General features: G+C 37.0%; 1 protein-coding gene across 4 annotated transcripts; it reads right to left on the reverse strand.

Annotated features, from left to right (window-relative positions):
• Positions 1 to 1974: 1974 nt before the first annotated feature.
• SERBP1 (SERPINE1 mRNA binding protein 1) lies at positions 1975 to 15765 on the reverse strand. Of its 4 annotated transcripts, none has more exons than XM_021680023.1 (8): positions 15338 to 15765; positions 11543 to 11693; positions 10745 to 10885; positions 10543 to 10614; positions 9840 to 9914; positions 7033 to 7210; positions 3678 to 3851; positions 1975 to 2368 (listed from the first exon to the last, which is right to left on the reverse strand). In XM_021680023.1, exons 1-8 carry the CDS (start codon positions 15648 to 15650, stop codon positions 2312 to 2314), a joined length of 1161 nt encoding a protein of 386 aa, XP_021535698.1. In that variant the 5' UTR covers positions 15651 to 15765; the 3' UTR covers positions 1975 to 2311. The 4 variants fall into 4 exon arrangements, with proteins under 4 accessions (XP_021535698.1, XP_021535695.1, XP_021535697.1 ...); XM_021680020.1 differs by having other exon boundaries at positions 9840 to 9959; XM_021680022.1 differs by having other exon boundaries at positions 10543 to 10632.
• Positions 15766 to 17562: the final 1797 nt, after the last annotated feature.

Raw genomic sequence — 17562 nt, forward strand, 5'->3', positions numbered from 1 at the left:
CGTCCTGATTTAACAAAAAACCCACATACACAAAATCTAAATCTAAGGGGGAAAAATGAAATATGAACATTATCTTCGGGGTGCACACACAGGTCAGAAAACACGTGACGATAAATGGGCTCCTATTTGATTGTTTTCATTACTTTTAAGAAGTGAGCATGAAAATAAAATCTTTATTTTCAGTTATTACCCACCAATAAGAGAAAGTTAGGTTCACAGTTTTAGCTCTTGACACAAAAGTGAACTAGGAGGCAAATTTACATCCATCAGATACAACTAATGGACCAACTTTTTAAAGTTCAGGCTATCTTGAAAGCTTGCAACATACCAGATATTGCTGTATTCTCTAGTGACAGAATGCCAGCAATGGCTGACACTAAGTAGAACTTGTGTTTTTTAATAGGAGGTGTTTTCTCTATGTTGCTAAAAATCAAGGTTTATAAACATGTTACATGTCCAGAAACAAGTTATGATACTTGAAAGTCTAACCACAATGATTTCGGAGCATGTATGTTGCAATCTCAAGAGGGGTCAATAGTCCATATGGACTAAATTAATACTTGCCTCTGGGTAGCAGGTATGTTCGTAAATATAAAATTGTATTAGACATTAGCACCAGTGCAGAACATGCTCAGCATCATAAGATCCAAAACACCAGCACAAAAGTTTATCCATCATTAAAAACCAATTACCTCCTTCCTAAGATGTCAAACTAGCAGGTAACTAGATTAATAAATCTAACGCAAATGAATAACTCTTGTACTGTACAATTTCTCTTTTAGAAGTATATGGGAGAATGATTCAGCTAAATAGAAGACATTTTATGATTTAAGATCTTCAATATTTCAAAACTGGACATTACCATACACAGGTAGAAAATACTGAGTGAAAAAAGATCTTTGAAACTATACATGAAAATTCCTTTCCTATTTACTAATAAATGTGGCCTAAGATTTAAAAAAAAAAAAATCCTAGAAAATCTGTATGTTGACAATTCTCTCCATGTATGTTTTAGTAAGTGGTGATGCTCCTATTCAAGGAATCCATTAACCTAATTTTCTAATGGAGGAAGAAGTAAAAGATACTTATCACTTTCTGTGGAACAGTCATCAATCAAAATTAACAGCAATATAGGAAATTCGGAAACAGTAAGATTTTTTGGTTTATATTTCATGGACGGTGCTGCTGTTCCAACCTTATAAAGTAAAGCTGTCTGCTTTCCAAATTCCAAAAATTAACATACTCCCCCATCTTACCATACAAACCAGTGCCCTTTGGTTTCTTTAGAAAAAGGAAGGATTAAAGGGTTGTTGATTATGGAAGAACAATTTTGATTTGGGACCTTCCATACATACAAATCATACTGAGTGGCCAGACGCTGATTTTACACAACAGTTTAAATATTCCGCAGTAGCCAAATCAACTTGTTCCACCCACCCTTTGGGGGGGAAAAACCCAACACCCATAAAACTACTTCACTTGATATGATGTTATCAACAATAAAGTAGCTTAAACTTCCACCAGTAAGGTGTCTAGTCTGGTTTTTAAAATGGGAAAGTCACACATTTTAAAAGTAAATATACTTGAAATTGTGAGTCAATTATAAATTTGAACCTAATGAACCATGCAGGAGCAAGGGTTAATAAACCAATGTGCTTTGAATTTGTTCAAGTACTGATATTTCTGTATATAAAGATTTAGCATATATAACAGCTATCATGAGAAGTGAAAAAAGGTTTTCCCCAGAAATGAAAATATTAAAACTAAGTTAAAATACATAAAGTAGTATTAGTATTCCACACAGCATAAAATTTGACAAATCAAAGTTTACATGACCCAGTTGACCATGTGTGAAAATGCAAAGCAGGTATTAAAACTGATATCATGTCCAATATTTAAAACCAGTTTGTAATTGGGAGAACATCTAAATCCTTAATTAAAAAACACAAATGAAGTGAAAGCTTTAAACTGGTACACACTGTTCACACCTATATTTCAAGTTTGGAAATGCATATTTGCAAGCAGCAATACAAAAGTATTCATGAAGAATGCATAATCTCTGAAAATTATGAAAACATCCCTGCTACCAATACATTTCTAAATACAAAACTGACTACCATATTGTTACTTCTGTGTAGCGAGAGAAGTTCATTTTCAAAACAGGTAAAATTCAGTCTTTAGGTGTGAATGGTATGAATGACATTTTTTTTTTTTTTTTTTTTAAATTCTTAAGTCGTTTGGGATCCTTAAGCATGCAAAACCTCAGATGGGAGGGTCCACAAAGGAACCAGGGTTGTCTTAGGGCATCCAGTTAAGCCAGAGCTGGGAATGCCTCAGGGTCATCTACATCAGGAGCAGAAGCACTTGACTGAAAAAGAAACAAATCGAAATTAACAATTCTCAAATCTTGGACTGCCAGTGTCTGCATTTACACACATAACTCTAAGATACTAAAATGTGTCAAAGCTTTACTGTTATGGATCAGAACAGGACTATAATTATTTGCAATGAGGCTTGCCCTGAGTGTCTATCAAGATCTATTCCTTAATAACATCATGGGTTTAGTTTTCTAATAAATCACATAAATAGATCCACATGGGATATGTATGTGGATTCTTTGTTTACTATTATTCTCCTCACTTGCAAATAAAAATGGCATCAATTTGAAAGCCGGCTAAGAAACCTATTACGTGATTCATTCATCAATGCTAGAAAGGGACCCAACTGCTATTTACACTCAAAGAATAACAACAAAAACATATTGAAAGATCCATATACACAACATTGACCTTTTAAAAAACCTGATGTTCAGAGGAAAAAAAAGAAATCATCACCCCATTATCATCAACTGTAAAAATCTATATTAAGCTACCACTAAAATCAAACATTGACAGACTCAATCAAGCAGGCAGGTCCCCAATTTGCATATCAGGTGTTGAGAATTCAGGAGGACATCATTGTTCCCTAGCCAGACCACAAGAGACAATGAACTAACCTAACCCAAAGATTACTGCTAATACTTAAATAATATCTAGTCATTAACAGCATATACTTGGGCATCAAAAAGATCATAGTGCAAATTTACCAATTACCAGGGCTGCTATAAAAATATTTAAGAACCGGTTTTGTGTCATACACATTGTACAAGGCATTAAATTATAAAAGTAGGACAAAAATGAACTCAGCTCTCACAATGTAGTAAAAAAGAAAAAAAGTCAAGAATAAAAAAGTGCCAATCATCATCCAGTTAGTGGCACACAATTATGGACACAAATGCTATACTGAGACCTACAAAAGTAGCAGAGTCAAAGCAAAGGAAGTAGACCTCAGCCAAAGCCAAGAGTTAACTTGGTTCCCTGTACCTAAATTTCCTCCCCTATAAAATGGGGATGTCAATGTAGTAACAAGGAATAATTGTCATAGTACATAAAATACTTAGCACAGCACTATGACCAGCACCTGTAAGTACTCAATAAACAGTGATAATATAACTTTACTAGCACTGCTATTCAGTTAAGTGCTTTAAACAAAAATACAGCCTAAAATGTAATTCAAGTTCTTGAAAGTATACCTACTTTTTTTCCCTTCTAATCCTACCCCCAAAAGGACCTAGGATATTGATTTACCAAAAGAGGTCCTCAAATTACTTGAAAAAGTAAAATAATTCTTAAAATTACCTTGTCAGTTCTGCTGCCACGGTTTGGACGTCCACCACGACCACGGCCACCTCGTCCTCCCCTGCCACCACGTCCTGGGCGGCCAAGGTCTCCAAAATTGATCTCCAGCTGAGACGTTATATCATTTGCTGGCTTCCGGAAATGATGATCCATAACCGAATCTTCAGCATGAGCCTAAAAATTTAAGAGCAGGCCATGGGGTGATTAATAGGAAAGCAACACTGCAAATTTCTAAATATTGAACTTTCTCTTAAGAAGACCAAAAATCTAATCTGCACTTCATGTGAACAAATATATCAATAATAAAAACTGCCAATCTAATACATAAGGCTTGTGATCAGCTATAGTGATCTTAGATGAAGAACCCCTTTCACTTCTCTCTTAACTTTATTAACTACAGTTGATACTGGCAAGTCTTAATTAAAGGTATATAATCAAACACTCAAGTGGCTGGGCCCCATTTGAAATCTACCAAATCATAATCTTTAGGAATGAAGTCTGGTAAGTATATTTTAAATATGTCTTTCAGATTAGATTCCAATATGAACCCCTGATGAAGACTTTTGGATAGGTGGCAGGTGAGGTCTCTATTGGTGATAAATAATGAATCACTTTTTAAGTTATAAAGAACACCCTGGCTCTGTACTCTTATAACAAGTATTACTTGGGAAAATAAATCATGTGTAGGGGCACTTGGATAGCTCAGTCGTTAAGCATTTGCCTTCCACTCAGGTCATGAACCCTAGGGTCCTGGTATCAAGCCCCGCGTCAGGCTCCCTGCTCCGCGGGAAGCCTGCTTCTCCCTCTCCCACTCTCCTTGCTTGTGTTCCCTCTCTTGCTGTGTCTCTTGTCAAATAAATAAATCTTTAAAAAATAAAGAAAAAAAAATCATGTATTAACTTCTCATAATGCTTTTCTGTTCATATGCAACTATTCTGTGTTCTTCCCTATATACTGGAGAAGTACAGATTCAAATGAAACAAAACTTTACATCAGGGAACCTTGAAAAGCCAAACACAAATCCAAGCCTTAATTATAGACCAGTAACCTTAAAGTTAACATGTTTGTGAAATCCAGATCCTCCTTTGTATTTATATATAAGGTACACCACCCCACTCTGAACAAAACAAAACCCAGTTTTACACTGCTTAATTCCTAATTTCTTCCTGTATGTTTGCGATGAATAAATTTTAAAATCTTCTAGTTGATAACTTTTCTTACACTACTTTAAAGTATGTTTTAGTTTTTCTAAATACAGGTATAATCCTTTTCTGAAGGAATAAAGATTTTGTTCTTTCTAAATCTTGTAACGCTACATACTGTTAATGACTATCCCTGAAAGTACCAATAAATTTTGTACTTATGTTTTCACCCTTTAATCATCTAATACCCAAATTGTCATTCCTCAGTGCTAGGCCAACCTAACTTAAAGGCAGCAGAAGGTTCTTCTTAAAATAGCAATTTTAAATTAATGTTTAAATGTAAATCCACAAAACCACTAGCAAATTAAAATCAATTACATATACTGTTTAATTTTTAAACGTTTGCTATTGCAAGGCAACGATACCAATTCATTAATTAGAAGCGTTTTCTAAGTTTCTAGAGCACAGAAGCAAAAAATCCTAATCAATATACTACTGAAACACCTCAAAGGTTTTACTACAGTAATATAGAGGAAGTCTGGATGTTCAGGGAACATCCCTTTAAAGGCAGCAAACAAATCTGCAAAGTTTTTTTTTTCTTTTTTCCTAGAGCAGTGAAATGATAATCAGGAAATAAGAGCTCTGGCTTCAGCCCTGTCAATTAACACCCTTAAGTTAGTTTTCCGTTTCTAAAGTTTCTTATTTCCCCTAACTACTACTTACTTGTTTTGAGGATTAGGATACATAAAAAGAAAGAGCGCTTAAATATACAACAAACTTGAAGACCTATACATATTCAAAGACAAGACCATATATGCCAATAAGATCAGATCTAAACAGGTGGCCACATCACAAAGGCAACATGAATCCAAACAAATAAAAGTGGCTTGGTAACAAAAATATCATGGTTTCAAAATTATTCATAACCAATTTCACACTTTAATTTTCAAAAAATTTCTAACCATGTATCTTATATAATAATTATTTCTGAAAAGCTCATTGTAAGATTGTATCTAACCTGATGTCTACAAAATGCATAAAGAGACTTCAAGTAACTAATAAATTATGTGAAATACATCAGTATTTTGTGAATGTGTCTTGTTCTGGAGAAAAGTTCTGTCAAGACCCCAAAAGAGTTACAGGTAATTGTGTCAAAGGTGCCTAAATAAATCTTTTTCATATTAACCTAAGCAATTTAATCATTAGTACAAATTAACAATCTCTCCAAGATGAATTTTCACGGTTTCTTTAATCAGGAATACTTTGTTTAACCCAGATACACAACTTTATCTGAATGAATTACCAAAAAAATAAGCAGAAGCATTCAAATGAAGCAAAATATTTTTTTCCCACAGGACTTGGCACTTAAGACAGTGTCCCCATTTATATTATTTTATGGAGTGAATGTTGTTTAAAAAAACAATCTATAAACCTAGAATGATATTTAAGTCTCTTCAACCTTGATTTTATTTCAAAATGTCCCAAGTTTGTGTCACAGCTATTTAAGAAAATTAACATGCAATAGCTCATTGAATCTTTTTATTACAGGTTGCCTTAATAACATTTGAATTTAACTTTATGACTAAAATCTCATACTTGCACAAGCCCTAAATGATGTAGCAGTGAGCCATTCCTCTAACGACCTGCCCCAGGGACTGTTACCAAATCAAAACCACCAACGTATCTTTTTCAAATATTTTCATTAGTAAATTAATTTGCTGGTTCTTATAAGACATCAGTCCTCAGAAAGGACAGCATCATTTATTGAAGAGTCTTGATCATTACAAATGACAAAGGCAGAGAGTTTGAAAAATTGAATACTGATGAAGCCACTCTTTTAGCTTAAACCACATGAAAATGCAAATCTTTCAACTGATTCACTGTTAGGCACGATTTTTAAAAAATATTACCACAACTTTGAAAAGACCTACCTTAAATACTAGTAAATGTATTATATACAACTGACTGCTTTCTAGAAAAAACAACAAAACCACATAAAATATATTGTGGATTGACTGACGGACTACCTTTCTTGAAATATATGGTAATGCAGTTTATTTTCCTTTCTGAACAGTTTATCTACCCCAAATGATCTTAAGTAAAGCTTTCATTTTTTATGAACAAATTATCCATGTGATATTTTAAAACAGGAAGTATAAATATAATTCAATACACATCTGAACATTTTCAAACACCCCAAAACTTAATTTTACCTCTTCACTCTTTGACTTATGAAGAACAAATCCCTTCTTCCACTGCCCATCAGCACCTTCATTTGGTTTTCGGATATTAAATTCTACTTTTGCCCGGTCCTTATTTTGAATAGCTTTCCACTCATCCAAAGTCATTTCTTTTGGACCCTCTTCCTTTACTTCTTCAACTTCGTTCTCCCTGTGAAAATATATTTTTTTTATAGCTGGTAAGGGGTTGATAAAATCGTAACTTATAAGAAGTTTATATTGGCTTATTGGTAATCTTTAAGAGATTATCCAAAGACAAGAGGATCCCAGTCTTCTGTCACCCAATGGTTAACACATAACTTGGTGGAGGCTAGGAATTCAGTGCTTATTCAATTAGTGAAAGCATGGATAACTGAGAAATATACAATTCAACTTCATAAACTATGAAATCAACTATCAGTAATAACAACCTTGAACTGTCTTTACCCAAAATACATATTTCTTAAAACTATACTGCTTTAAAATCATACCCTTATGTGATTAAAATATTTAACCTAGCTTCTCCTAAAACACACTTTTAATTTCCCACAATGTAGGACTTATAACAAAAATAAAGGCAGTCATCTAGGACGCCTGTGAACAACCAAAATTCATATTCTAGAATATGAAAGAACTATTCCTCTTTTATCAACACTCAATGGCAAAACAATTTTAAAAGCCAAGTTGCCACAAATCCAAAATCCTGTATACTCCAAATTTTCTAAGCAGCCTGTATATGGACAGGAAACTGCGGTTCCACTAGTATTGGAACCCTCCACAAAACACACAGCTTCAATACTTAATATGAAATTAGTTATTTCCAAATACAATTCTCAGGATGTAACTGTTATATAAATCCTTTTCCCTTTTTATAAAAACAAAGCATGGGCCTAAGAATCCATTATTTTGGTCTAATCTCAACTTGCAATTGTCACCAAACAAGTTGTTTGCTATTTTGGGAGACCTGCTTCCTTCCAAAGATAGCAGGTGATTCAATTAGCCTTAGAGCTCAAATATCTCCCTTCCATGCTACTCCTCACTGTTTGACAAATCCTTATCTTAAAACTGCCTATACCAAGTTTACATTTAATTAATGAGATCTTGGCTATCAAGTCCAACTCTGTCACTTTACAAATGAGAAAATGGAGGATCAAGAAAAGATCCTAGTTATTCCCAAGTCATGACATAGCCAAGAACAGAACTTGGCATACCTTTACCATGTCATGAAACCCCAACGCCTACCTTCAAAGGTTGTTTTGAGGATCAAATGGAACAAAATAAAAGTTCTGGGAACTATGTATTAAGGGAGTTAATCAAAGTTCAGCCTGTGCTTCTTAAATTTGTATTTCCACATGCAAGATTTAATGCTATATTCAGATTCCCCCTACTCTGGAGTAAGACTAGAGACTGCTCTCATGTCATCATCTTGATCTTCTTTAGCCCAAATATCCCCAATTTCATTCCTGGGTCCCGAGAGAAGGATTTGTTTGCAATATGTTGTCAATACATCATTTCTTCTGATAAACAGTTATAATCTTTGCAAATCACTCTTAAGGTGATTTAAACATGGGCTCTTATTAAAGGAACAGTTGTGTTGGGCGTTGTGAAATACTTCTGTTACTTTAAGGTTCATTTCAGTCGCCCATCATAATTTCATTGTTTACCACTCAAAATTCTAACTTCATATTACCCCAAGTTCAACATATCACTTAATACCATGTATTTTTATCTAATAGTAAATCAATTGTTACTCCTTCTTCCAACAAACCTATGGAGTATGTTATTACCAATAGTGGTTCACTGTAGGAGCAATTCTTGGAGAAAAAGCAGAAAAGCAGCCCCTCCCTGATTTAAATAAGCTCTGATTAAGAATTACAAACCCTAAATAATTGGTAATTTAAGACCTTAAACCACAATACTGTAAGAAATGGCCGGCATATAACTTCTGCTTGGGTTGATGGAAACTAATAAAGGAAGGCATTAAATTATTTCTACCAGCGTTAACTTGTATATTTATAATTCCTCCATCCTTGAATGAAAACTTCAAAACCAAATCTTATACCTAAAAACTCAGAAAATGAAAAGGATTAAGAAAGCCAGTGAATTAATAACATATTCTGGCCCTTGCTCTCCTCATACATTTTAAAATAAGCCAATAAGGCTATGTTCCTATTCTAATGTTGATGGAAAAAGAAAAAAACTTCAGAGAAATTAATTTTAAAATGGTCACATTTTCTACTTTTAAACTGTCTCGGAATAAAATTTATATAGTTAAGAGTCCAACGTACTTTGAACTATGTGTTCTAAATTCTCTCTCTTCTGATAACCATTTGGTCAAATTTTTAGAAATCCCCAACTTTAGCTTCCAGTTCCCACCTATTCAATGTCTCTGGACAGCTATCATCACCAGGATTATTCATTACAACTTATCTACCAAATAAGATATAGCTAAGTAAAATAATGCAGGACATCTTACTCCTTTTCTCCATTCTCAAGTTAAATAGTTAATCTTTGTTCTTAAGGTAAACAGGTATTGGTAAAATAATGTATTTTCCTTATCTTTTCAAAGATGACAATGTTAATTTCAAATAAAAATAACCATTTCTATTTTTTAAACCATTATAGCCTAATATATGAATGTGTAAAACACTCTTCTAAATAGAAACTATTTGAGGAATTGGGGTACAAGTCTCCTATCAAAAACCATCACATAATAGCATTAAACCTATACGTTATTTTCTCGGTAGAAACCCAGATTCCTTCCAATGCTGTGCATCACCACCGTACATAAAACCACTTACTTATTTTCAGTGTCTGCAACTGGATGTTCTTCACCTTCAGGTGTTTCCTCAGTCACATTTGATTGATCCAAGTCACTGCAATTATAAGATATTTGTTTCTGAATGTATTTTGGGGACTCTCTAAGGAAAAAAGAAAAAGAAAAGCATCTAGGTCCATTTACATGTAGCTTAAGGATTCTTTATACAGTTTTAAAATCTTCACATTCTAAGAGTCTTTTCTTACTAAATTTACTTCCTAGTAGACGTCCAAGAGAAAATAATTCAAAAATGCATACTGATCCAAGTTATATTTCAAGTACTTTATTCCAAAAGTAGCAGGACAGAGTAGCTTGCTTTAAGACAAAGCTTCACCAGCCTATCAAATTTTTGTAATGACCACAAGGATCAAGAGCTACAACAGGAACTATTAAAGACACACAGAAAATCAGAATACCCAAATAACTTAAATGTAGGGTTTCAGGAAAAGTTACATAACCATATGAAAAGAAAAACTAACATCACATTTATTTAAATATAGAAAAATTGGTCATGTGACATACTGTACTCAAACATATCCAGCAAGATACTGTAAGGAAGTAGCTCTGAGATGAGAGCCTCTGTTCTTGTCCTAGGGACAAGTAAAATTTAATATTATGGATAAAACTCTAATAAAGCATAAAATCTTATTTAAATATTATTTATTTTTAAAAAACAGAATACCAACGTTAATTCATCTTTGACAGTTCCCCAGTTGTGAGATCCGCTACCTCCACGTTTGTCCTCATGCTTCAGGCCACTGTAATGTGAAAAAGAACTAACAAAACTGAGTTAACATAATACTCTTTAATTCTAGAAATTCAAATTTTGTTTTATTAAAGAAGTAGATTCACATGCAAAAATACAATAAAAACCAATATAAGACTTACGATCTATCACTTCCACTATGCCTATCAAATTCACGTTTGCCACGAGAATCAAATCCGTCTCCTCGGCCCATTCCACGTCCACGGCCTCCTCGACCTCTTCCAAGACCACCACGGCCTCGGATAGGCCGGTCAATAATCGGTCTACAACAAATAAAAAATATTATATACTTCCAAGGTTTCCAGGAAAAAAAGGGAGGGGAATGCATCCAAAGGCTCAAATGTAAAAACATATTTACTGGCTAATAATTCAATGGCTAAGTACACACGTTTTAGAAAATTCAGAAACAGTCTACTTCTAAACACGTAAAAGAAATCCGAACCAGGAAGCTCCCCCCAAAACAAGAAAATTATTTTTGCTTTCTCTAAAACTTTACCACTAGTGCCTATACTTTTTTCATGATTATTCATATTATAATCCAGTAAAACCACTACACCTTACCAATACACTTCTAAATTAAACATATCTAACATGCATAATGAGTAAATAAACACATATAACATGAATAATCTGTTTTGCTATAAACAATTACCCAACAGAACTTTCCTGCTAACATCTAGGGATGCCAAGGAAGAGAAACTGTCCATCGATTCAACTGAAGTGTTTCATTACCAGAAATCCAAGACTGAACACTAAAAATTGTTACCAAAATGTTCATAGTAGACAATGAATACACTCGTATTTCTGATAAATGTAACCAGCCACACTGCTACCTGGCAAATTATGCCCAATTTATAGCCTTGTATTAAGATATGACTCTTAAACTGACAAAACATTAAGAGATTTAAAAAAAACCTTGCCTATCAACTGAAAATTCTCCTCCTTCACCCTTTTCTTCAAGTGGCTTTTCAAATCGTCGTTCACGAGGTGGTCGCCTTTCTGGTCTCCTATCAATTATTTTCCCTTCACCCTGCAGCTGTTGATCAGGTCTTCTTCCAACACGTCTTATTCCTGAAATGATAAATAACCTGCATAAGCAAATTATTTTTTGCAACACAAAAAAATTGGCAGAATACTGAAAGACCAAAAAAAAAGCTGCTCTTCTTTCAATCCAGTAACTAGCACTTGCTGCTGAAGGGGGCAAAAACTGGGCATCTCTATAAAGTGTAACAAAGTACCTGAGAAATTCCTATTTAAAGAACCATAAAGGTTTCAAACTTCTATTTAGTTTGCCAAATTATGCCTCCCCCAAGAAGCAGTCTCTGTAACTGACTTGAAAGTCATCTGGGTAGCCATCATTCCTCTTTTCAAAATGCCACAGTCTCTTAATTTAAAATTCTAACTTTTAAGAAATTTTAGGCATGCTACATTTTGGCTTTAAAGATACCAAAAAGATTAACACCAGTAGCCATTCATTAATAACACCCAAGCAAATCAACACACTCACCAGATAAGGGCCCTCAAAAAAATAGTGAAGACCACACTATTTTACATGATCTGGAGAAAATAAAACTATAGTAGAGTAAAAAGAGTGATAGTTTTATAAATCACAAAACTGAAAGGAAATGAGCATTGAGGATTACATCTCCATAGTTTCAAACAACTAATTAACCAGAAAAGTATTTTCCTCAATTAGTTTTTGTATATGTAGTCACATATGTATCCATCCATATCCATACACACACAGACTAAAAAAAAAAAAACCATACTGCTATGCAACCACTAGGAAATAGTCCAGTTGTTTTATTATAAATGGATAGGTTTTTTTTTTTTTTTGCCTTAACACATATCTTTGTTTCCAAAGAATCTTTAAAAACCACACACACACCCCTTTAAAAACTGTATTTAAGAAACAGAAACTTGTGGCACTAAGTGATGGCTGAAGCATTTACTGATTTCCCCCTGTATTACTTTTTTCCTGCTAGTGTCTGAGGCCCACAAAGGCAACGAGTATGCATTACTGGCCTTAAGGATAAGTAGATAAATTCATGACTGGAAAATTTCAGGTATGCTCTAACTCCCAAACCATAATTTCTGACAAAGTTAAAAAAAAAAAAAAAAGCTGAGGAATTGGGTTTTATAACAAGATCTTAAACTGATTCAATGATTCTAACAAAGTGACCCACCACCAGGATGCACCCCATCATTCAGTTGCTTGTAACTAAAGTCAAATAGTAAATACCAAACTCATAAATGAAATTTTAAGGTCCATGCCACATAAACTCTCAGGATAGACCACAAATGTTAGATCTTAAGGCATCTTAAACAAATGTTGTCACAGGTATAGTATACTGGGGCGGAGCTATGGAACCAGTCCTTATAATAATGATATCCAAGCCAAACACACCCAAATGTGAACAATGGCTTCCTTCCCCACCCAATATTCATTATGCTTACAGAGCCTAAAAAATTTGCTAAATAAATTCACCCAATAACTGACATTTAAAAATGCAAGCTTCTCTTAATCTAGTTACCTGTACTTGCAAACTCACTTGATTTTCAGTAGATTCCAGGCTTTGAATAAAAAAATTTTAAAAACACCTTGGTCTACACTGTTAGTGAAGTTCTGCGGTGTCAGTTCTCAAATTCTTCAAATGAACAAAAGACAAGCTACAAAACTCCTTTAATATTAAATACATGTATCTAAGGTATGTCTAGTATTTGCCAGCACCTACATCCAAAGGCAAAGAACACATTATCAGGTAGCAATTCTTCCCACTACAAGAGGTAGGGAGACTTTCCACGTCTCTATGTCTCCAATGCCCAGAACATCAACCGACAGGTAGTAGAATCTAAAAACGAAATCTTTCTCATTCAACATTTTTCCATATTTATTAGCTTATGTTTTATGCAATTTAAGGTTAAGAGTGCTATGTATTGCTGATCTAAAGATGGTGACAGCTAATATGGAAGTTCTCCCAAGTAAAGAGTACTGAATGTTGAACTCTGTCCTGGTTATAAATTTATAAAATAATTCCCCACCTGTACAACTTAAAATACTAGGTTCCAAGTTAAAAGCTTACCTCCTCAAATATGGGCTTTATGATCAAAACAACTGAGGGATTTAAACCAGGCTTCATGCTTTGAGCATTAAAAATGGGTGAAACACATCTACCTGGTACACTTTAGATTTATACATTAGATTCAATTTTTTCATGTACTTTTTTGGATTCGTGAGATCAAGGAGGTAAAATTGAACAGAAACAGTAACAGGTCCGTGTTCCTTAATGCAGAAATTAAATAATTATTCAACTGTGCTACAGGTTGCTTTAAAACTTAAGATGACTGAAGAGATATTTAAACGATGTATACAGAGCTTTCCAACACTCCCACCTTGTCCTTCTCCCCAACCTGTAATTTTAATACAAGAATTCTTTTGTTTTATTCACCACATAGGTTCTTCATTCCAAGCATCACAGAAGTTCTCTATTTAAAAAAAAAAATCCTAAACCAAAACCTAGCACCATTGCTATGATTTTTAAAATTAGCTGAATGCTACGGAATTCAACGAAAACTAATGAGAAATACTTCTTTCAGGAGCACGTGGCCGTATAGGCTAATTTCAACTTTCAACATAAAAAGGCAACTTTATAGAGATCCACTCTTAGGGTCCTACACTAACTTGCTACTGATCACGTACACTTTTTATCCTCAACCGTTCAGCTTTTTCGTCCACCACAAAAGACAAAACAGTAGTAAGAAAATGCAAAAAGTCAACCTCAAGACAATCCTGTGAAGTTTACAGTGACCTCTGGAAGCAACTATTCCCCGCCAATGAATCCCGACCATGCTTCACGCACATGTGGAGAAAAAGCTACACTCAAAAGAGCTCTGCTGTGGCAAAAGTTGTGACAGCCTCTGCACTCAATTCACCACGAGGCCCAAGCCGAGCCACCACTTGAAATACTAAGTGCGGGGGGGGGGGGGGGGGTGTCGGGAGAGAGAACGACCCTCAGGATTTCCCGCAATAACTAGGTCTTCGTTTAGAACTCCCGCTTCTGCTTACTACTGTGTAACCAAATTTCTCTTCTCAAAAGCTTAATTCACTCCAGCAAGTTAGTAGTTTTTAATATTTGAAATGATGAGAGGGGACAATAAGGCACCTGAAACAGTAGCTCACTCGAACTAGCTCAGGTGCAATCTCCGACCCCCAGCTTTTCAGTGGGGGTACTCCGCGCCATCGTGGGACAAGATGGCAGAAGAGAAGCCAACCGCACCTCAAAGCAGCACGCCGAGGGAGAGCTCTGAACAGGAAGAAGCTGTTACCCCGTAACTACAAAAGCTCCAGTAAGTGGCCAGCCTCCCCGAACCTCGGTCCATGCGCTTGCCCGCCAAGGAATCCGGCGGGAAGGCAACAGCCTCCCAGGATTGCGAACACGCTCGAGGAGCGGCTAATCTCCGGAGCACGCTCCCCCGCTCAGGACCTGAGGCGGGAAGGGGGTGGCTCCAGGATGGTTGCAGGTGGTTTCAACTTGGGGCTACCACACTCCCAGCACCTTCGCGGGACCTGGCTTTTGTCGTGTGGGGGAAACGTGAGGAAATCGGAGGCAAACTCTCCCGCGGACCCTCGGAAGTCCAGAAGCAAGTGGTAGCCTTAAGTCCCCTCGCTCCTTCCCTCCATCCCGGGTCTCCCCCACCTTCTACCACAGCTTTACCTTCTTTCTTAAGCGCCACGGGCGGCTGCGTCTCCTCTTTCTTGTCAGCCACGCCAATGCTGGGAGGCAGCGGGTTCTTGCGGTCTTTCTGGGACTCTTTACGCAGCTGTTTGCCTGCCGCGGTGGAGTTGGTCTGGGCTGCGGCCTGAGCTGCGCTCTTGGCCCCAGGGCCCCCAACGCCGCCCCCGCCGGCTTCTTTTTTCTTGTTTTCTGCTGCCTTCAACACCTCAAAGGGGTCCGATTCGTCGTCAAATAACTGGTCGAATCGGTTGGTGACCACGCAGCCGAAGCCTTCCTGTAAGTGCCCAGGCATGATGGTGGCTCGCCGGCGCGTTCCTCCACGGATTGCAGCGGGCCGCGCCGAGCCAAGAGCGCCTGCTTCAGCTCTTCCCACAAGATGGCCGGGCCGAGAGAGGGGGGTCGTCTTCTCTTCCGGCGCCAGGCACACATCCGGGAGCGGCCAGCGCCGCACGGCACTATGGGGTATGTAGGCCAAAGTCGCTTCTCTTGAGGCGTCTCCCGGCGCCAAGACTACAATTCCCAGAAGGCACGGCGTGACAACTCTTCGCGCGCGCCTAAGAGGCGGGACCCCACGGAGGGAGTGGAGCGTGCGAGCGGAGGGCGGGGAAGTGCGGTGGTGGGCGGAGTCCTGCCACCTGCTCTGGCCACCCTCGAACTCTGGGTCTCGAGCAAGCCGAAAACAGGAAAACGTGACGGCGTATTTCGCTCGCGAAAGTTCTCTGTGTTTAGTTTTACTCACCCCGCCTCCATCCCTGGACTAACTTTCCCCACCTCCCTGGGAAGGTCAAGGTGACTCTAGATTTTACAAGTGGGGACTCGCAAACTTCCAGGGCTGGAGGGTTGCTGAGGTACCCCACTGGCCTCCCAAAGGCAGGTCCCGATCTGTTCCAAGTCCCTACCTGCCCAGGTGCTGGAGTCGCCCTCTTGCACGGCCAATAATGAATCGAGACTCTTCTGTTTAATGTGAGGAGGAATACGCTTTCTCTCGCTGGGACACGAGCTCGGTTAGCAGAATTAACCGAAAAGACAGGTTGAACTATCGCAGGGGAGTGTTGCGAGCCTTTCCTGGGTGTTGCGATGGGTGCTTTAGGGAAGTCAATCCAATTGTCCATTAGTGTCTGGCAAGCTAAGGATTAGGTGTTAGTAACATGTGCTCAAGAAATAACATTTTAAAGCATCCGAGTGTGCAGGGTGCTGACAGATGCAGTGAGGGGAGGAAAATATGTCAGCAAATTAATTGCCTTTACTAAAAGCATTGATATTAACTGAGAATATTAAGGTCCATTAAGGTAATAGATGTCAGTGCACATTCAAACATATTTGGTAACACTCTTAAGTGTTTAAATATATCACCATAATTTTTCAACCTTTTCCCATTTACACAAAATAGAAAAATGCATCTCTATGTTCCAGGTGCTGTGAATAACCTTAATCTCAACAACAACTTGTTAGGTAGGTAGTTTCCTCTTTTCACAAATGATGAAACCATTTCAGAGGTGAAATGAGTTACCAAGTTCACACCTCTTTAAGTGCTAATACCAGGAGGTAACCCAGTCTTCTAAGTCCACAGTGAGACTGTTAACATCAACTTTTAAATCCAAACTCTGCCTTCTGATAGAAATCAGTCCATTATTAATTATTTCCAATCTTTAATAAGATTTAAATATTGTTGCATGTCAGGCAGGGTATGTAAACATGGCTGAATATAATCTTATTAATTTCTGAGATTTTAAATCAATTCCTTAACAGGGAAAACAAAAGAGTCATAGTTCAGGCATGTGGCAGCAAGCCTGGTGGTTTTCTAGTTTCTAACACCACCCCACTCCTCAAAGTCACTTATTTCTCTGTTGCCTCAGTCTCTGCTACACACACTCTCGTTTTACACACACACATCCCACCCCTTTCCACAAGCTCTGATTCTTGTGGCTCCCACCAAGACAAAAGACAAGGAGTTTTTGACAGTACTCTTTATGCCCCTTTGAAAATACCTCAAGTGCAATGTCCATGCTTTAACAAACCCTTCCTCTTTACCATGGCCTGTTAATATTTGCATCTTTGAGACATCTGCTACAGCTCCTCTTTACCTCTTTCTGGTCACTGCCACAACAACAATAATAAGAGCAAAAACTTGACATTTTACTATGTGCTTGGTGCACTTTACATGTTTGATTTCATTTCACCCTTTTATCAACTCTATGAAAAAG

Source organism: Neomonachus schauinslandi, chromosome 4, assembly GCF_002201575.2.
Source record: "Neomonachus schauinslandi chromosome 4, ASM220157v2, whole genome shotgun sequence".
Taxonomy (NCBI): domain Eukaryota; kingdom Metazoa; phylum Chordata; class Mammalia; order Carnivora; family Phocidae; genus Neomonachus; species Neomonachus schauinslandi.